General features: G+C 46.5%; 1 protein-coding gene across 8 annotated transcripts; it reads left to right on the plus strand.

Annotated features, from left to right (window-relative positions):
* Nucleotides 1-662: 662 nt before the first annotated feature.
* Nucleotides 663-21,184, plus strand: mtss1la (MTSS I-BAR domain containing 2a). Of its 8 annotated transcripts, none has more exons than XM_029154149.3 (16): nucleotides 663-863; nucleotides 1,782-1,844; nucleotides 4,597-4,658; nucleotides 4,761-4,834; nucleotides 13,475-13,559; nucleotides 13,731-13,822; nucleotides 13,912-13,986; nucleotides 15,584-15,741; nucleotides 15,843-15,950; nucleotides 16,382-16,479; nucleotides 17,673-17,805; nucleotides 18,425-18,499; nucleotides 18,714-18,869; nucleotides 19,207-19,383; nucleotides 19,521-19,686; nucleotides 19,775-21,184. In XM_029154149.3, the coding sequence occupies exons 1-16, from the start codon at nucleotides 846-848 to the stop codon at nucleotides 20,578-20,580; spliced, it is 2,346 nt and encodes a 781-aa protein (XP_029009982.1). In that variant the 5' UTR covers nucleotides 663-845; the 3' UTR covers nucleotides 20,581-21,184. The 8 variants fall into 8 exon arrangements, with proteins under 8 accessions (XP_029009982.1, XP_055365584.1, XP_055365585.1 ...); XM_055509607.1 differs by lacking the exon at nucleotides 663-863 and adding an exon at nucleotides 12,682-12,793; XM_055509608.1 differs by lacking the exons at nucleotides 663-863; nucleotides 1,782-1,844 and adding exons at nucleotides 1,966-2,027; nucleotides 12,682-12,793.
* Nucleotides 21,185-21,378: the final 194 nt, after the last annotated feature.

The raw sequence follows: 21,378 nt of genomic DNA on the forward strand, positions 1-21,378 counted from the left end.
TTTTCTCGGAGATGCCAGCGAGCGCTGTGGTGGGAGCGCCGGGACTGGGCGGCCGTCCGATTCTCTCCACCTCATGTCTGTCCACGTGGGCAGGAGATACCAAAACCAGACATAGTTTCTAAATCCAGTCACCACAAGTTAATAATAAGACAGTGCGATTGTGTTTTCTTTGTGTGATTCCCATGTTTCGCTTTTTACTCCTGCAGTTTTCATGCTTAAATCCTGTGCTTGTGATGATGGATCTCTGGACTCTCTATATGTTTATCTGTTGTACGAGACAAATATTATGACATGGTACTGGTCCTGGTACAAGACCAGGATTGTTGAGTTTGCCATAGGCTGATGTTTTTGGTCTGGAAAAAACAAGGTTTTCCAGATGCTCTGCTGAGAAACAATGAAGACGATAGTGTATGATTCAAATACGTAATGAAAATGTTGTCATTGAGAAACACAACATTTTGTGACCCCTCCTATTATAGTGAGAGTGTTTTGGCTTGTTGGAAAGTAAGAAAATAGTAGTGTATAGCATGTCTACAGCTCTACTGTGTTTATTTATAGAAAAGTGTAAGTACAAAACCAACACACTGTAGTTCAACATGTTGTCTCGCACTAACTTCGCTAACAGCCTACATTGGTAACAGGTGGTTGCCATGACAACCTGAGAGGTACAGCTAAATGTTTGGAGCATATTCTCTAACTAAACTGAGCTAAATCCGTTTTGTACACTTTACAGTAACACTGTGTATCGTTAGTTAATTAATTAGTTAGTTAATAACAAACGTTCCTGAATAGCAGGAGTAGCGATACTATTGTAGTTTAGTTTCTGTACCAAGACAAGCTAAGCTATGCTACACCAAGCTAAGGTAAGCTATGCTAATGTTGCTCTTGTTAGCTCCCGCCTGTTGCTATATATTCTTTCTGCTCAATAGTGGTGTTACCTACTGACTCTAATAATATATTTATCCACATGTTTAACTTTTTATTCACGTAAGAAGAACTTTTTCTGATTAGAATACGATGATTCAGAAGATTAGTTATCCAATGTGAGGTGGGCAGTGACACGGCACCTGCTACTGTCTCCGGAACGAGCTGCACTCAAGATAGTGACAAAACACGCGTGTTTCAATACGCACAAGCAGCCCGCGTTACAATACGTTTCACTTTTGTTTGCGTGGGTTTGGGCGGAGGGGAGGAGACAAGGGGGGGTGTTCCTCCGTGTCCCCTCCTCCTCACTCGGCCGTCCCCTTTTCCCATTCCCATGGATCGTATTACGGGAGACTCCAGCTCCGAGACATCTGCTCCGCCGCTAACAACGGAGCGCGTCCCCGAGTCTCAGAGCAACGACCGACCCCGTGTCCCGCGGGGGCTCCCTCCTCCACACCGACTTGTGATTTCTCCGTGATTCGCGTTGATCGCGAAGAGCCACGGTGCACGTGCCCTCCACGCTTTCGGGCTGTAGTTGCCCCCTGTCGCTGCTCCATCTCACTCCCGTGCGTGAGGAAGGCGAGCGCAGAGCGAGCGAGCGAGCGAGCGATCTGCAGCCGCCGGTGCCATCGAGCGGCACATTTCTTTTTGTCTGTGCGCTCGTGAGGCTGCGGGCTGTGGGCTTCGGGGCTTCGCATCCTCCCCGCTGCCGGCTGCGTTGCTGTAGGAGAGGACGACGAAGGGCGGATGAAAGCGACGATCGTCATGTCCCGCGTGTAAAAGCCCTTGAGCGGTCGGATATTTAATCTGATTGTATCTCCCCACGGTCTGTTTTGTTTGTTTTTGGCACCATGGAGTCGGTGGAGAAGGAGTGCGGAGCGCTGGGTGGATTATTCCAGGCCATCGTGAACGATATGAAGGTAACACAGATTAAAGTAGACAGGGCTCCATTCTGACCTTTGTGGTTGCACCGTGTTTGATCAGACGAATGTTTTTACTGCCTTTGTCTCTCACCGGGTCCTCCCCCAATGAAAACACCGCTGCGGGACAAACCGGGAGATGAAGCATGTTTCCCTTTGTGCTATTTGCATAACGCGCATCAGGTCTGTCAGGACACTCCTTGACATTTAGCAGTACTTTAGCTTTTGTGTCAGTTTGAATACCAACTATTTGCTGTGAGATATTGGCCAAGATCCTTTTCATTTAGTCTTTTAAAAAACTATGGAGTTTGCAGCTCATGCGCTTGGTTCTTGGATGAAAAAGTCATCCTCTAAAATAGTTTGATTTGGAAAAACGTTACAACTAAATGGCAGATAATTAGAATAATGGATAATTGTTTTAAGGAATGTTCTGGGGTGGCATTTGATCTCAAACAACTGCTCTTTAAACCCACGTTGCAGGGTTTTCTTGATTAATTGCTAGACATTGAAGGATGCCCTGAACCAAAACAACAGGCTCCACAACCTAGAAAACAAACATACAGCATAAAAGGCTATGGGCTGTGCTCCCTGATGTTTGGCCTTGTGGCAGGAACTTTCTTTGTGTACCTACTTGTTTTTGAAGCTTGGCTCAGAGTTCAGTGCAAGTTCTCCAGCTCTATAGACAATTAAAAAGATAATTAAAAAAAACTTGTAATGCAGGAAATGGCCACGCTTTATGTGTAATACACACGTGTGTGTGTGTGTGTGTGTGTGTGTGTGTGTGTGTGTGTGTGTGTGTGTGTGTGTACGTGTGTGTGTGTGTGTGTGTGTGTGTGTATGGGGGGAGGGGCCACCTCAAGGAAGTTGAGCCAGGGTGGTCTGTTGTTGTTCATGACAACAGATGGAAAGTGTGAATGCGTTCACCAGGCCTGGGGGCAGCACCCTGTCTTCTCATTGTTCAGGACACACAAATAAGTCAAGCATCACACTGCACTTTCCACCTAACAGATTTCTTATTGATCACTGGCCATCGTGCCTTCAGACGGACTATTTATGGACTTCCATTTGTCGGGCTCCAGTGAAATCATCCCTCGGCTATTGGCATAGCTGGTTTTGATTCAGACCGTTCCTACCAGGGCCGGGGCCAGAGAGCGAGTGAGACGTGCGCTCTTGTAGCCTGCAGTCTGTGTATTGATAAGCCCAACAGATGAATAAGACTGAAGCCCTGACTCAGCACAGTGTCCATATCCACTGTCTGAAACAGGCATATGACCTCATTCCTGCTGCCTGGCTTGGCCAGACTGGTTTTAGCCCCTGGGAGCAACGCAGCGGCGCAGCTTTTCTGTGCTGATCTCACTGAGTGGGAACAATGTTACTGTTTAGTGTACAGTTTCCTACGTAACACACAGGAAGTGCACTTGGAGAGCACAGCCTCTTGCAGACTCCGCGGGCACATTTGCTGATGAATGTGGCACCTGTTGCTTATGTAACTGGTGAAGCTGAAGAGTAGGTGGTGGTGGGCTGGATAGAAATACAGTGATTCATCTGGATCGGATCAGCATTCAGGATCGAGATGACTATTGAATTTGCACAGGCAGATGTAGGCTGCACTTTTCGATTTCTGCTTTCAGGAAAGCAGTCGTCTTATAAAAACGTCCTTGAGCAACACTCTGCATCAGCTGGAAGGATGATGGGTCTGACCTCGCCCTCCGGTGAATGGCGAGCCGTGGGAGGAAGAGCTTTTCTTCCCATCCTTCACTCTTTTTATGCAGCCTCAGTCCCCCTGGGTGCCGCTGGGTGTGGATGAAGAGAGAGACGCATCCTCTTCACCCCCACCCCAAACTCCCCCTCCCTGCCCTCGTCTTCACCCTCCTCCCTCAGCTGTCTTGGCAGTGCATCTCCCCTGCCCTTGGGAGCCACAGGCCACACAAGCTAATTAGACACCTGTCGGAGTCAAGTGCAGACAGCGAGGCTGGGTGCTTCAAGGCAAACATTTCTGTTAGGGATGATGCCTCTTCAATCACCTTTTGAAGGCCGCCCTTGGTAGAGTTGAGGCTCTACCAGAACTGATGATCAACAAGTTTGTTTCCCCACAGCAAGCTGTCCATATTTATTCAGTATGTGTAGCCACCTTTACTCCCCCTCCATAAAATAAGCTCCTTGGAGTCATGACTTTTTTCTGTTTTCTCCAAGGCTTAAGGCCTCGCCCTAATGGGATCTAGCCCTCAACGTGTTTTATGTTTGGCTTCAGCCCCTCTATCTGAAGGCGATGTGTGATGATCATGGGGTGAATGTAGCACCCACCCTCACGGTAACTCACGCATGTCTGCGCAGGTCATCCCTACACACATGCACGGGCAAGGCAACACGCCTATAGCACATGCCTGCAGACAGCAGAACGCAGCGTTTGGGTTGATTGAAGACAGTAATAACATAAGTGACCTTTTTTTAAAGACAAGCCAGCACATAGCACAACGCTAACCTGTCTCTGTGCTCCTGCCTCGAACATACAGTTAGTGCAGCTTTATTTTGATTTCGCTTAGTATCTTATCTATGTTTTTATGTGAAAAAGCATTTATCACCAATGACCCTACCATCGTTAATGTAGCTGTCTACATTCCATCCTGTTTGAGGGAACATTATGTCTAGTCAGAGCCGTACACGTATAGAGTACTGTGTTTGACAGGATGTGTGTTCAAATGTCCTTGGTGAGAGATTTATTTAACCTACTTCTTTGCACTTGTCTTATCAGAGCTCTTACCCTGTGTGGGAGGACTTCAGTGCCAAGGCCACAAAACTGCACTCTCAGCTCAGGTGAGAAGTGGTTTTAAATGGTAAAACTTGTTGGGGGGGGGCATTGTGCATTCTATAAAGACTTTGTCATGATGGTGTGAACATGTGGAAATGCATTTGCAGGACCACAATTCTGGCAGCAGTGGCTTTCCTAGATGCCTTTCAGAAGGTTGCAGACATGGCTACCAACTCTAGAGGTAAGTGGACGATAACACAGCTTCTTTGGAACCTATGACTGCAGTTTACATTGGAAATCAACTGATTATTCTTTCAGAAAGACATTATTTCTTGTTTGAGACTGTTCAAAAGTGGCAGCGCACCAACGTTTACACACATTTTTAGCGCCACGTAACGGCGTAGCTGTGGGAGGAGGCGGCGGCTCAAAGAAGTGAAATCCTGAGCTTATTGTTTCTTCAGTCTTAATGAGGTCTGCTGATCTGCTTTGTCGCCTCGCTACTGGCAGCAGACGGGCTGGCCAGAGAGGCAGCTGATTAACACAGATTTCTTTGGGGCTGATCGTCGAGAGCAGTATGTAGGTCAAAAAACCCCTGCGTGCCAGTGCGCGCGTACAAAGGCTCTTGACTTGTGTAGTGTAGTGTAGAAACATGCACACACAGAGATAATCATAGCGTGACAGCTGGTAGCCGGCCACCTGACCTTACAGGTCACATCCCAACATGCTTTGAACAGTCGCTATCACAGTCTCTGACCACTTACTGCTTAAGAAAATAAGAGGCCAGTCTTCAAACGCTGTTCACACATTGTCACCGCTTTTGCTCTCAGCCTCCTTAATAACTGAACATTTTATTGCCATAGCGATATATTAACCCACCTTAAATGATTCCTGATGTGTGTGTGTGTACATGTGCTACGCCAGATGAAGCGAGGTAGCCTGGGTTCAGTCTGGTAGCCGCTAACACTTGGCAGCCTGCTCCAGTAAAGCAGAGGTAGAGAGCATGGCAGGGCAGGACTTCAAACGAGAAGCGCGTCTGCCGTAAAAGTAGGGAAAAACAGCGGAATGATGGATGGGCCAGAGGGAGATGAGAGGGAACAGCAAATTGAGTTTCACAGCTATAGATGCATCAAATCCCCGTAAGTGTGTCACTCATACACCCACTCACTCTTCTGCTCGTCTCCCAGGGACATTAACTTTAGGATTAATGTCATCCTTCTCAGGCCACAGACTGTATGAGGGATGCAGAGGCTGCAACAATTTAAAAAGAAATAAACGCAGCACGGTTTAGACTCGTGCCGTTGAACTGATGAGCAGAGGGTCATCAAGTAATTACTGCTTATGACCAAATATCTGACCTCCCATCAACATTATCTCTGAATAGTCCGTGTTTTCTATATGCTCTAACCCATTTACATTTTTGATCCCATTTCTCCTAGTAATTAAGTTAATGTTGATATTAACAATGTTGAACCTCAGGCTGCAGGCACCATAGACCTAGTTTAGGCAAATGCGGCCCTCTTGAAGCTGCAATAACAGACGTTCTGAATTAGGTCTACATTTTACTGCATCTATATTTTCCTCTCTTCTTGGCTGCACACTTGCTAATTCCAGGCTGTTCAACACATGGTTGACAAATAGAATTCCGAGATTATGTGCTTGCCATTTCGTAAGTGTCTATTTCGGTCCCTGTGTTGCTTTCTCTCCCCCTCTTTCTGTCTGTTTCTCTTCATGACTGTGTGGGTCTGTCTGCCCGGAGCGATCAAGTTTGCCTCCACGTCTACACAGCCATATAGGGCTGATTTCACCACAGGGGGCCGGCTCTTGGCTATGAACTGTTGGCTGCCACCACTGTTACCCCAATTTCCCACTTGTGTTTAGGGACGAGCTGCAGCTGTTGGCACAGCTGGAGGTTTCATCACGTTGTTCTTCTGCTTCCTTTAATCTACCTTTGACACACTCACCCTGTCACCCCTTTAACTCTGACACACACTTCAGACAGTACAAGTTTCCTTCCAAGGAAACCCACGTTTGTCTTTGCGCTGTTCTTCGTACTGTAGATCCATGCTGAGATCACAGTGAATGAAGTGGGAATTTAATGATTGGCTGTTGTGACATTTGTGTTGTCTTTCTTTGTCTTTATACCCATAATAACAATATCAGATTTGGCCTCTCCACTTCTTAATGTGTTAAACTGCCTTGGTTTCCTCCTGCCAATGTTGATCATTTTTAGAGTTTATGGTCGCGATTGCGGCGTCAGCGTCTGTGTTTTATGAAGCAGCTGGAGGAGTAGACTGCCAGGCCTTTTGGCACGGTGTCTGACAGTGCTGCTCTAAGCCTCGTGGATGGATCTGTGTGTGAAGGCATGTCTATGTCAGGCTCCCTGCTGGCATCCGGGCTCAATAAAGGTTCCCTCACCACAAAGTCTATATTAGTTTGACGTATTTGGAGAATTCTAGGCTTCTTTCAACAATCATTTTCCTGTTACTTAGTTCTCTGGGATGTTTTAATGTTACTATGGTCAGCCTAATCATTTTTGGTGCGTTGTGTAGCCTTTTTTATCAATGACACTACAATGTTAGGACTTTTGTTGCTAGGCTGGTGTGTTTTGGTAGTAGTTGACTTCATCACTTCTATTTTTAGACCTTGGTGAATCATATAGAGGTCGAAGAACTGGTTCTTGAGGGTATGAGATACAGGCTTCATACAGTAGGAGAGTGAGGTGGGTGTAGTGTTGGGGTTTGTTGGCCTGGGTGGGGGTAGTGATTGCAGTGGGATTTCCACAGCTTTGGGTATCCAGGCTAGGCAGAGGCGTTTAGCTAATCCTCTTAGCCCCACTCTGTAACACACAGACACAGACTGGCTTCCCTCCCTGATCAGCCACCCCTAGCTTTGAAAACGCACGCTGGCCGTACCTCAGTGCCTTTAGGTTTAGAAAAACAAACGTGCCTGTAAAGTACACAGAGCATTATATATAGGCACATACACAGACATAATGTCTCAGGGGCTCGTTGCAAGCCCTCTCTGCTTGTCTCGTGTCCTTTTCTACCCCACTCACACTGTCCATGCCCAATGGAGCTATGCTAGTAGATCAGTATGTCAGCAAAGCAGTAGTCTGCTTGGCCTGTGCTCCTCTAAGTTGGCAGATGGAGCGGATATCCCTGGCCGCCATCTGGACAGCCGGGTATGGGCGAGATGTGGCCGTGGCCTAGTGCAGAGCGAGATCAGGGGATTACAGCCCTCTGCACCATCCCAGCAGCGCCGCTATTTTTACGGACATGTCAAGTAATGAGAGTGCACCCATGTGACCAGCAGGAAAATCCATCAGCTTGTCCGTTCATGTTCAAGCACGACATGAGCCTGTGTTGTACTTGTGCACCAGGACAAGATGGATAGACTTGTCTCTTTTGTCAAATAATGTTTTATATCAGATTAAAAAAACGGGAAAATGACGATACGTGCAGTCACATAGATGAGTCCAGCTGACTGCTCGGCCCAATCATGTTCTGGGGTGCTGCAGTTGGTCAGGTCTAGGTTCAGCAACAGTATGTGCTCAAAGAAGGAGGTCAACTGACTACCTGGATGTACTGAATGACAAGGTTACTCCATCAGTGGATTTTCTCTTCCCCAATAGCACAGCACAGGCAATGCCAGGATTCATTGGCCTCAGACTGTGAAAGAGCCACCAGAGTCCAGGCCTTAACCCCATTGAGAATCTTTGGGATGTGCTAGAGAAGGCTTGGCAGCGGTCAGACTTTACCATCATCAATGCAAGATCTTGATGGAAAAATGAATGCAACGCTGGATGGAAATACATCATGTGACATTGCAGAAGCTTAACAATGCCACAGCGAATGCGTGCCGTAATCAAAGCTAAAGGCGGTCCAACAAAATATTAGTGTGTGGTGGCGTCTTTTTTTGATCAGGCAGTGTATTATGGTCTGTGGGCTTATTGTGTTGATTTGTTTTCTGGGGTTTTCAGGTATTTTGTGACCTCAAACAATGTCATGTTAGGAAGGCAGAGCATCGTGTTTCTCCTTCAGCCATTTCTCAGACAGAGTTCAACAATTCTTTTTATTCTTTTTCATTTCTGGGGTTTAGGTGCCTCAACCTCAAAATTCAACTTGGTTTTGCCACAAGTTGACATTTTCCAGCCATTATACTGACTACATACTGTAAAGACTGAAGGGGCTGCAACAATGATGCGAAGAGCAGGCGAAGGGGGGAATACTAACTGCAGAGAAAACAAATCTTTTGGCTGGGCCTTTCTTACATTCTGAGGACAGATACCAAACTAAGTAGACAAACACGAGACTGGAGGAGAACACTGTGTTCAGCTATATCCTGGACACGAAGCCGGCGTGGAACACGCTGAAGAGGAGGGAAAATAGATTGAAGGCCTGATGAGGAATGTAGGGGAGGACTTTAAAAGCAGCAATGAAAGGGACACATGTAAAGTTTTAATCAACTGAGACTGACTCAGAGCAGAGAACTCGCCGAGAGTTCAGTGACATTATGTAATCGCTTATTATTTTAAGCGCAAGTCTTAAATTAAAAAATTCCAAATTCTGTCCCGCAGATTGCAGCTTCATATACAGTATGACAGTGTTGGCATAACGACAGTAAATCAGCATGTTTTTTTTTTCCTTGCATATAGGATCATTCAAAATGAAGTGGGAAGTGTTGTGTGTTCTTTCCGTTAATTGCATGACTCTCCACTCTCATTCTGCGCTGTATGGAGCACTGTCTCATTTTCTACATCCAGTCCTTTTTCATCTTCAGTAAAAAGCACATCTGGTCAACGGCTGGCGTTTATTTTTAGCACCATGTCCGTCTTTCGACAGGAAGCCCCACCAGCAGAAGAACATCACTTCCTCCTTGTTCCTCTCCTCCTCCTTGAGCCTTGTGCTAATCCACTCCAGAACACGTCTACGCCACACACAAGGACAAGTCTGTCTGCGTGTGGGTTTTTTTTCGGTCGAAAGGTTGTGTTGTATGTGCCGTGTGGCTAGACAACAATAGGATGAGTGTGTGTTTCACTCCATCTGTGTGACTAAAACAATTGATCTCAAGGCTGTTTCCTCTGGCGCTGATTAGTATTGTTTCTGGTTACAAGAGACATCCCGCATGTGAGGAAGTGCCACAAAGGCTCTGAATGATGTTTTTATTTCTACTGCAGAAACACAGCTCATGTAACCCATATGTTATTTAATATCATATATTCAATGAAACTAATCTTTAATTAAGATTGATTGTGAAATCTGTGTGTTTCCTTAATTTGTACAGATCATACAACTTTAAAACTTTAAAACACCTATTGTCTTTTTAAACTTGATTTTCAACATTTACTTTTTGGAAGCTACCTTCTTTTTAAATTAGACATCAAAAAGACCTTTCAAGATTGCACACACTGCGTCTGTCATCCACAGTTAATGTAACTGTACTTAGATCAGTAGCTCTCTTGCTGGAGGCAAGGAGCTCTGCTTTCTTGTTCCACAATCGATGTCTGCACGTGTCTGTTTCATCTGCCACTCTTCTATCAGAGGCTGCTGCTCCCCGTCCAGCAGGACCGACGGGATGCTGTTTTATTTAAATAGCTGACTGCTCCCACTGAGCTACTTCACCAGAACTCCAGCTGTGCTTTGAAGCGAACGTCGGATGATCTGATATACGATGTATCGTACCCCCCCCCCCCCCCCCCCCCCCCCCAGTAGTTTACCTGACTAAAAGCAGATTAATTTAAATGAGTATCTCCTGTGCGATTTTTCTTCACTAAACATTTGCATGCATCATGTTTTAGCAACATGAATCTATTCTGTTCATCTATCGGACTTTGTAGACGAGCAGCCGGCAGCCTGTTTTGCACCTGCAGCAAGCAGTTAACACTTTGTCTGCCCCCTGACTCGCTGAACCCGGGCTGCCGAGCCTCTGCAGTGTGTGCCCTCTTTCATCCTTCCCTCTCCTCCCTTCTCAACCCACAGCCCTTTTCAGCCATCAGTGGCCTCCGCTGTATCCCTGCCAGTTTACGTTCTTCAGCACCTAAAAGGGGTGAGTGAGGGTAAAGGCAGCCAGCTTTAACTGTCTATGCCAGCTGCAGAGAGCTTCCCAGCCAAGGTGCCAACGTGAGGAATAACTGCTGTGATGGTGGAATTTCCTCTGCCTTTGGTGGCTGTACGAGAGCTTTACAAATAAAAGAGACTTTATGTTCCTGGAAGGGCAACCCTGAGGATGTTCTGTACCTTTTTGCTCTATAGCCCATATAAAAATGTTTTACTGACACTGAAAGCGAGAGCACCCACTCCACTCAGGAGGACTGTATTCAGCTTGAATGCCAGTTAAGTCTAACTGCTGCACTCCAGCTCAGTAGCCATGAGTGTGAATGAAACTCGAGTTGAGGAGCAGGGTTTAAATGCTGAAAGAGGCAGATAGTTAAACTAAGCTCTCATGTTGAAGACATCAGGGAATGAGGGTTCCTGCCAGGAGCCTGGCTCCCGGCTCCTGGCAGGAGCCCTTTATACAGCAGGCCTATTAAACTCTCCTCCTTCCCCTGAGGAATCAGGCAAGATAATCAGAACCAGAGATCTAGACTGAACCTCTCACTAAATGCTTCAACCGCAGTACGCTGGTCCTGAATACTAAAGGTTTCCACCGAAACTTAACTAGGAGGCTCGGCCTCCCCGCCAGCAAACCCATGTAAAGCTGTGCATTCATCTTCATCACTGCTGTGTTGACTGGCTTCCAGTGGTTTGCTCCATGTCATGTCCTAAGATACATGGTTGTGTTACATAACTGCTCTCCCCTGTCCCGGCCTGTGTTGGGCTTCATCTCTGCACGTGTTGGTGTCTACTCCCTCTAAAGCCACAGAGGTCCAGGTCTGCTTAATAATCACTTTACCAGCACTTACGCACTTAGTTTTAACTCCCAAGCTACAAACGTGAACATAAAGGGTTCTTTCAATATGATTCCTGTAGTGCAAAATTACCCCAAAGAAACGGGATAAAGATCAGCAAAACGCCAAGAGAAGAAAATGTTCTGCTTGAGAAGCAAATCCCTCCCATATAAGTGAACTGTGTAAACTGTGCTATAATACCTGTCTTTCTAGTCCGTTTAAACCCTCTTGTCCCTTTGTGTTTGTCACATGTCTGCGTGCATGCGGGTGCTGTGGGAGTGAATCGCTCCGTCCCTGTCCATCCGGTGAAGGCTGGAGGCCAGCGGGTCTCGTGGACGCGCTCAGGAAGCCTCTGGCCCTCCCCAGGATGTAGCTGTCAGCTGATCCCCCCTCTGGGAGGGGAAGGGGAGGAGATGGGAGGGGAGAGGAGGAAGGGATATTGGCAGGTGTGGACGGGACCATGGGGAGGGGGGGTGGTGGGGGCTGATGCTGACACTGGGTAAAGTCTGTGATTGGGATAAAAGGCTCAACGCTCCACTCTCGCCGTCTCCTTCAGCCCCTGTTAGTCCTGCATGCTTCCTCTGCAGACGTCACAGCTGTGCTCGCTGCCTGTAATGGTTTCAGGAGATTAAATAACCTGCGCACGTGGCCTTCGCAACATCTGCATTTCCCATATTCCTTTGCTCTTGGTTTATAAAATACTGAATAGTGTTGACAGATTCACTTACAGGTATTTAATACCAGTGTATATGTTCCACATTGCACTTCAGTCACTGTTGGTGTTTTTTTTCCGTATGTGACGCAGCTGAATGACCTTTTACCTTAAACCCTACTCTCAGTAACCTTCCTCTCCCCATCACACAATCACTCATGGTTCATAATCTGACAAAAGCATTCATGAGATGAATGCAGATCTGTTTCTTTAGTGTTTTACTGTCGTTACCCACGTTCAGAGCCTGTAGGTGGAGTGAAGTGGCCTTTGTCTAGCAGTGTGACATGATATGGACTGGAGACCGTAACGTGGATATTGTGTCATATCTAGAACAGGTTTCAGTGGACTCCCATCTGGAGCATTCTGATTTCCAGTCTGCCATGTTAGTTGTGTTTTTATTTATACTCTGTTTTTTTGTGGCTCGCCTTTGCAGTGCAGGTTACAAGCAGTTTGTATTTCTCCCTTTCCGCCCTGCATGAATGGTGTTTAGGACACACAGAGAACAGGAAAGGCAGAGCAGGCAGGGAAGAATAGAGGGATATCCCCTTACAAGGTTCCCTCCTTTTCCCTCCAGGATAAAGGGGGTGAGAGCTTCGGAAAGGGTGGGGATCTGTTCTACACACCACCTGTCACACAACACACAGACACACAGATACATTTAAAAACTCATCTGCAAACATACAGTAATGTTGCACATTCATTGATTGTGTGGCTGGTCTGGAGCTGAGACTCTCTCTCTCTCTCTCTCTCTCTCTCTCTCTCTCTCGGCAAGACTCTCAGATTAGCCCTATGTGGCCCAGATTACAACAGGATCAGTGCTGCCACATATTACACTGGCATGTGAACTATCAGTGAGACAGTGGAGCAGCCTGGGCTTTAGGGGCTTAAGACCCCATTTAATTACACTTCAGCAGAGAGGAAAAGTACAGTAACCAGTTCCCACAAGCTGCTACTGACACTGGGATGGAGGAGCCTGTGGGTCAAAGTGGAAAAACACATGCATTGCTAAGATGTGTAGGGCTTTAGTTTAAATTTAGTTCAAGCACCATGTCACATTGTGATGTTTATGGCTTCTGCTTTTACAATCAGCACTTGTCCCTCTAGTGGCAGCTGATGTAAATGCCGTTCCAGCAGAGGGTGAATAGCCATCAACACATCCATCCAGTAATAGCAGTGAATTAGGCCTTTCAGAGTCCTCATATGAGAATCCTGCTCCTCTAGACCAAGTGGCGTGTCTGCAAGCTCTATGCTAGGTGACCGTGTGCTTGTTTTTCACGTTCAAGGTGCCACCAGGGACATCGGCTCGGCACTGACGAGGATGTGCATGCGGCACCGCAGCATTGAGACAAAATTGCGCCACTTCACCAAGTAAGTGCCACCTGCGCCTTTTCTTGTTTTCTCCTCCCCGGCAATCTTGGGTTTGTCATTGCTCTGACAGGATTATTGTGTTCGCAGGCCATATCCAATTTCTGTTGACCTCCCTCTCATGCTGCTGTTTTTCACCTTCTCCTGTCACATTGTGTCTCCCTGTCGCTCCAGTGTACTAATGGAAGGCCTAGTTACGCCACTTCAGGACAAAATAGAGGAATGGAAGAAAACAGCCAATCAGCTGGACAAAGACCATGCCAAAGGTGAGCACCCAGGAACCAAGTGTTTTATTCTAGAAATATATACTGGACAGAAGTTGATCTGTATCTTTGGTTGGATGCGTTCTTCACAGAATACAAGCGGTCGCGGCAGGAAATCAAAAGGAAGTCATTAGACACTATAAAACTCCAGAAAAAAGCAAGAAAAGGTGAGAAACGCTTTGAAAAGGCTGCTGATTTATTAACCTGTAGCACAGCACTGAAGCGACTGCCTGGCTGGAGGCCCATGCTTTGGACCAAAGGCTCCCATTTAAACTGGCACCATCTAGAGGTAGCGCTATAAATGACAGCTCACTCAAATAATGCCTGGCACACTTTGACGGGCTCTTTTCCAACTTTGGGTTTACGAGCTTCAATCCTATAAATCAAATAAACTGTCATTATTACCGGCTCTGCTTGCATTAGCCCCTGCCACTGGGTGCAATAAAACTGCTATTCACACGCAGGAATTACACAGATGGCATTGGCTAATCATAAACTTGCAACGCGCCCGATGTGACACCGCTAACACTGCCTGTTTTTCTGTCTCTTCTCCCTCCCTTGCCTGGTTTTGCAACCCTTCCTCTATCTCTTTCTGGCTATTTCCCCTGGCTGTAGAGCTCCTAGGTATGTCCGCTCTGCTTTGCACTGAATGAAAGGGATCATTATCATTGTTTCATCAAACTGCCACTGACAGAACCCCCTGACCTTCATCAATTACATTTATACTGTATACACTCTTGTGTTGGCACTGTAAGGCAGGTACAAAGCTCTAAAACAGTGTAGTAGAAGGACATTGGTCAGGTTTCAGGTTACTTGGCTTCTCACCCCTATTTACAGTGTGTATATCCAGCCAGGCTAACCAGATGACAGTCGTGACATTTATATACTCAAGGAGTGGTGCATCTTAATATGTAGCTCTCTGCAAGAGGGTGAATAAATGTGTTTTACAGAATGTAGAGCTGCTCGCCTCACCTACGTGAGTGCACTTACTGCAGACAATTTAAAGTTCACTTCAGCGTTTCTATGCAGATGCTGTCAGTTATTGAGGCAGGGAAAACAAAGGCTTCATTAACAACTGTAAAAATCACCAGTGAGCCAGTAAAGCGCTTACATTCAGGCTAAATTACTCTAATTATTCAAACATGTTCCTTACTGTTTCATCTCACATGACTTCTACTAAATGCTTATTAATACAATAAGTGCATTGTTGTCAGAACCAAACTTCTCTAATTAGTTCTAACGTAGAGCTGGGGTATGTTTTACTGGCACTGTCTGTTCACTGTCCAACCACAGCCACAGTTTGTCTGTGATTGCCTTCCTCTCATCCTTCTTTCATTCCTCTGCCTTCTTGCATCCATCATCTAGTGTCATTGTGGAATGCAGCCGGGAACGACCCTTCATATTCTCCACTATTTATATAATCGCATCCATTTCAGGAACACTAAGTCTCTACCAGCTGCTCTGCATCAATTCATGACTGATGACATGCTTCAGTGTCCTGCCATTCCCATGAACATGAATCATTTGAGTGCAATGGTTGTCAGTGCATTGACCTCTAGTGCACAAACAGTTTATCATTTTGTGTTCTAATCATCTCATCTTTACTCGTTTCTTCCTCCTTGTACATTTTTCTTCCTTCGTGTCACCTCCTTAATTGTCATCCTCCCCTCAAATTCCCCTCACTTCTTTCTTTCTCCCTCCTTTCCTCCTCTTGTACCGTGTCCTCTCTGTCATCGCCCTGCACCCTCCGTCCGCTGTGCTCAGGCAGAGGAAACCTTCGCCCTCAGTTGGACAGCGCGATGCAGGACGTCAGTGACATGTACCTGCTGATGGAGGAGACGGAGAAGCAGGCGGTGCGCAGAGCTCTCCTGGAGGAGAGGGGGCGATACTGCGCCTTCATCAATCTGCTGCAGCCTGTGGTGGTGAGGAGCGTTTAGCCCTTTTTCATCCGAGAGCGATGGTCTGCTTAAAAAGCACTGGTGTGATAGTAGCTTAATTCAGCTGATGCTGCTTTTTCTTCCAGAACGTGGAGATCGCCATGCTGGGAGAGATAACACATTTACAGCCTATCGTTGATGACCTTAAGGTTTTAACTGAAGACCCGCACAAGTTGCCACCAGCTAGTGAGCAGGTGAGTCTCTGATTTACTGTCCAGCTGTAAATACTCATTGAAGAGGCAACTGTATCTCAATTCACCCACACTATTTGAGTTACATTTGCTGGAAACTACAGAGCACCACTGGGAAAATGTCTAGCTTTTTCTAAAATTGATCAATCATCTAAAATGTTTGGTTTTTAAATCGTAATGACTGTTTTTAAAGATGTATGTCTTCTGCAGCAGAGTGTGAGCAATAGGCTGTGGAAGTTCAAAAGCACAGGGACTGACAGGCATCCCTGTTGATTTTATGTTTTCAGGATGTCTGTTGTATGAATACACGGCCCTTTTTTAAACCAATTTCAAAATGCATCGATCTGTTTATAAGCAACATGTAAAGGCAATTAAGGAGAATGACAAACTATAATTACATAGCGGTAATTTCCATTTCATCATCTTTGCCACAGGTGATCCGGGACCTGAAAGGCTCAGACTACAGCTGGTCCTACCAGACCCCTCCTTCCTCCCCCAGCAGCGCTGGCTCCAGGAAGAGCAGCATGTGCAGGTAGATGCACACCCACTCACACGCGTATATCTGTATGCACCATGTTGTTCATTGTGTGTTTCGTTCATGCTCAGTCTGAGCTGTTTCACATTTGTACACACGTACACGCTCGTTTTTCATTTTGGAACCACTTTTTCACACATTAGCAAAGGGAACGAAGTATCAAAGGTTGTCAAGAATAAGCTTCCAGTGACAGTCGACATGCAGTACATGGGGTATCTTAGAAGCTTCCCGGCACTTGCTCCTGGCAGATTTGCATTTCTCAAGCTTCTTACAGCCAGATTATGTCCAATGCTGTAAAACACCACAGCTTGAAGGTGTTGAAGTTACTTAAGAAGCAAAATCCATGTTTCTAATGCTAATAGTGATAGTGCAGCATGTTCAACAATTTATGTGGCTCAAAAGGACATTTTACTTTTCTATTGCCTATTTTCTCTTCAGATCTGTATTTATTCATGTCATACCCATTTGCTTCATCTAATTTGAAATTTATATTATGAAATTAGGGCCAGTAGGGTGAACCCTAATGTCCAAATCGATGCAATTCACGATGCACTGATAGTAGCAAGGTTGGTGTTACAGGACTTTTAGCAGTGATATAATAAAAACGATTTGACCGAGAGACAAAAGGTCTTGAAAAGACAAACCTTCTGGCTATTTCATACTTCTTGGCTACGTAAAAAGATGTAGTGGTTGTAAATCATTAAGGTTGTTTCATTTGTCTTTTTTTAATTTAACAGTATTCAGCCTACAGTGAGAGGTCTGATAAATATAAAATGCTTGATACTGTATATTCCGTGGGGAGAGGAGTGGTAACGGTGCAGACCGAGGGCGAGAAGTTGTGCATTTAAAAATGTGTGGGCGACAAACAGAAGATACACTCAGTGGGAGTGACAGAGCACAGAAGAAAAGCACAAAGGCAGCTGTTTTTGTTCTGAGGGAAAGACAAATCAAAGAAGAGATAACTTTTTAATGCTCTTTGATGCCCTGAAATTAGAAGAATGGCGTCATTTAGAATTTTCACATAACACTGCCTTCATGCTCGCAGTTTTTGTGATCAATTTTTCATTCCAATATTTCTCTGTTCTCCTTAGTCTGCGCATCCAAAGAGAAAACGCACTAAGACCAGAAAATGTCCAACTCCTGTTATATATTGGTATTGTATGTTGATCTTTGTAATATCCTGTCTGCAGTCTCCTCCAGATGCCCTCTGCAGGGGCCCATCGGCTCAGCAGCGTCTCCTCCCATGACTCGGGCTTCGTCTCCCAGGACGCCAACACCCACTCCAAGCCTCCGTCGCCCATGCCCTCTGACATCACCAGCCAGGTAGTCCCCTCAGCCTCTCTGCTTGGGTTCAGTCAGGAGGAAAAACCGTGTTTTATTGCAACCAGGAGCAATAGTATCTCCAGGCATTCTGGCTGCAGAGCACGAGGACACGGGAGCAACGCGCTTTCTTGTCTAAGCAGCTCTACTAGAATCATCTTTTAAAACACGGTCCCGTTTGTCTGCGGCGCCATATGTTTATTTACGTTTGCATTCCGAGCGTAACCCCCGCGGTTCCAATAGGCGGTTGACAGTCAAACTGGCGCGGCGCTTTCGGCCGGTGCTGCAATAGAGCTTTATCAGTTGCAAATGTGGAGTTCTTGCCCCACTGGTCTGATAAAGTTATTCCGACTCCCACAGCCTCAACAGATTGCAGTGTACAGCGGCGCGCCGACTGATGCAACGCTCCTTTGCTGAATAAATGATCTCGCAGGCAGCCTTATTTTCAGCCTAAGCTGTGGTTTATAGCTGCCCTCAAAAAGGAAAATACCTCAGCTTCCTAAAGCTCATCAACACTCTTCTAAAACTTTCCATGTCTTCCTATGCATCTCACATCTCTAACATCCCTCCTCCCCCTCCTCCTCCCCTCCACTGTCTTTGCTCCATTTTTCCCCTTTCCCAGAAATCAACAAGCTCAGCCTCCTCTGAGGCTTCAGAAACCTGCCAGTCTGTCAGCGAGTGCAACTCTCCTACGGCGGTTAGTACTGCATGCATCTCACCAGTCTCACTTGCTTTATTGGACACACGCACACTCACAGGCATTTACGCGGCCGGCGTTCGGGGCATTTCATTCATTACTGTGTCTAGTCTAATTGGTGCTGTGGATCCTCCTCGACAGCCGCGCTGTGGTTTGACATGGACTGTTCATGGATGTTGAGCGCTCTGACTCACGCTGTCTGTTCGTTCCGCAGTTTGGCTCATGCTCATCCTTTGGTACCTTCCGCCCCGCTTTCTCACACACTGCCACCACCAGGCCTCTTTCTGTCATACTTCCTGCGTCCCCCACATTTAACCACTCCCCTGGATCCAACACTCCCTCACCCACATCAAAGGTTCCTAGCTGGAAGGTTTGTTTTAATTTGCCAATTTACTTTGTTTTGTTATTCTCTGTTTAATCATTATTGCCTACTTGCTTTTTGTCTTTCATTGCCTTCATGCACATTTCTCAGCATAAAAATTAACCTCACAAACACCTTTTGCTGTTGCTCAATAAATTCAGTTCAGTACAATTTTTTTTTCAACACCGACAAATTCTAGGTTCCCCATATCTTACAGTACTTGGCCTCTACCCAGTTCATGAGCCAAATCTGCAGAGTCCATGTTTACATGACTGTTGGATTTCAAATGTAGGAGAGCTGGAAAACAGCCACCGCCTCGGCTTCATTGTTGCATCTTCTGCTGCAGGACTGGGCCAAATTGAGCTCCTGTGAGCCATCGTTGGCCGCCACTCTGCAGCGAAGGAGGGGGTCTGTGGATAAGATGAGAGACTTGGAGGCTCCACCTAGTCCACAGGGGTACTCTGGTATGCAACCAGACGATCCACACCGAGCGAGAATTGGCCCAGGAAGCATGGCAGCCAAGGTGAAGCCAGGGAAGAAAAATGTGGATGGGTTCATGCATTTGTATGCACCGGGATAGAGTGTGTGGACCTGCATATGCAAACATGCGCTAGTCTTTATGTATTTTCCAACCAACCTGTTTTACTTTGTCCTCTTCAGCACGGTGAGCCCCTCTCCCCAGCAGCCAGTACTCTAGCCATGGTCTTGACCAGAGGCTTGAGTATGGAGCAGCAGAAGAGCAGCAGGGACTCTCTGCAATATTCCAGTGGCTACAGTACCCAGACCAACACACCCTCCTGCTCTGAGGACACAATACCCTCGCAAGGTAACTCTCACTCTTTCACATTCCACTGCATCGTTGTCACTTTCTTTCAGTGTAAAAATAGATATTTATGATTCACCCCGACTTCTAGGTTCAGATTATGAGTGCTACTCTCTCAACGGAGATGCTGACAGCGAAGGGCAGGCAGACTTTGACAGGTCCTCCACCATTCCACGCCACAGCAACATCGCTCAGAGCTATCGTCGCATGATTCAAACCAAGAGACCCGCTAGCACCGCGGGTCTGCCTGCGGGTAAGACCCTGCAGGGAATCCCAAACGATGTGGGGGGAAATGGCTCCAGAGCCATCGCCTCAGGGACGGCTACCATTCGTCGGACTCCGTCCTCCAAAACCGGTGTGAGACGCACGCCCTCCACATCCGGCCCCATTCCCATCCGGCCGCCCATCGTACCAGTGAAGACCCCCTCCTTACCAGACTCCCCGGGGTACGCCAGCCCGTCTCCACATCGCGGAAACAGTGAGGACTTTTTGTACGGCAGTGACCCCTCTGCTACTGATTACATGTGGGCTTCTCCAAAGCGGAGGAGCCTTCCTGACACAGCCCGGGAATGTGGGGGTGGAGAGTTCGACAGGCCTGTTTATGCCCAGCACGCCCCTGGCGCGGTCGCCCACTGCGCCGAGGAAGACCCTCAGCTTGCTGCCAACCGCCACAGCCTGGTGGAGAAGATAGGAGAGCTGGCAGCAAGCGCCCACGCCCTCGGTGAGGGTCACTTTCCGTTCCCTAGCTCACTGCCGGAGGACCCGGCTCAGCGCGCTGCCGGGGAGCTGTCCTCTGCAACGCAGGAGGATGTGGATATGCTGGTGTCGATACGACGTGGGGTGAAGCTCCGCAAGGCCGTAACCGATGACCGCTCGGCTCCGAGGATCTTGCGGTAGCTGGAGGCTGCGAAGAAGCAGCTAGAACCCGTTTTTATAAACTGAGGCTTGTTAGTGAAAGGCAAAAGCATTCATGTAATACATGAACAAAGGCACAATAACAAATAGGATGTAATGTGGTGAATGAAGGCCAGTCGACAGAGTAATGAGTGACCATGGACAATGTCTATTCATTTCATGTCATGTATGTATTGCATACATACAAAGTAATCCATATATTTTGGTTTCTTCTTTTTTTGTACGTTTTGGTCCCGTCTTTGTGTGTGGGCTCTGTAGCTGTGCTCCCTGTGTGCCCAGTGGTTTCAGCCCAGTTTCTTCCACCAGACCCAGTGATGAAGCCATAACTAGGTATCAAAAGCTCTTCATCTTTTTTTGCTCTTAAGTCTAGTATAATATTGTGCGTTTTTAAATGAACACAGCCCCCCGTGTCTGGAAAGTGATGGGTCTGCCCGTATGTTGTGTTTTTCATCATTACTGTACAAGTACCGTGTTTCCGTTTTGTTTCATAAAACTGTAAGTCATGTAAAATAGAAGCAATATGGCAGTGATTGTATTGTACTATTGTCAATATATTCTGCAATTAAAAACGCTTTTTACTGTTAAAGACTTGTGTTGTAATTCTTTAATTTGAGTTATTTTCACTTTAACAGTACTAACAGTAGTTCAGTTGTATTTAAATCACAACAAAGTTGTCTTAAGGCACTTTACAGGACCTTGCACAACTAAACCCAATAAATCAAATAAAACTACATCCATTCACATTTTACATTTATTTGCTTTTAGTTGATCTGATTTTAG

This window comes from Betta splendens, chromosome 6 (genome assembly GCF_900634795.4).
Source record: "Betta splendens chromosome 6, fBetSpl5.4, whole genome shotgun sequence".
Taxonomy (NCBI): Eukaryota; Metazoa; Chordata; class Actinopteri; order Anabantiformes; family Osphronemidae; genus Betta; species Betta splendens.

Bases quoted from the DNA above. Each gene is read 5' to 3' on its own strand.
- mtss1la (XM_029154149.3), top strand. The intron at 13,560-13,730 runs GTAAGTGCCACC...CTGTCGCTCCAG, and splicing joins AAATTGCGCCACTTCACCAA to TGTACTAATGGAAGGCCTAG. The intron at 18,870-19,206 runs GTTTGTTTTAAT...CTTCTGCTGCAG, and splicing joins CAAAGGTTCCTAGCTGGAAG to GACTGGGCCAAATTGAGCTC.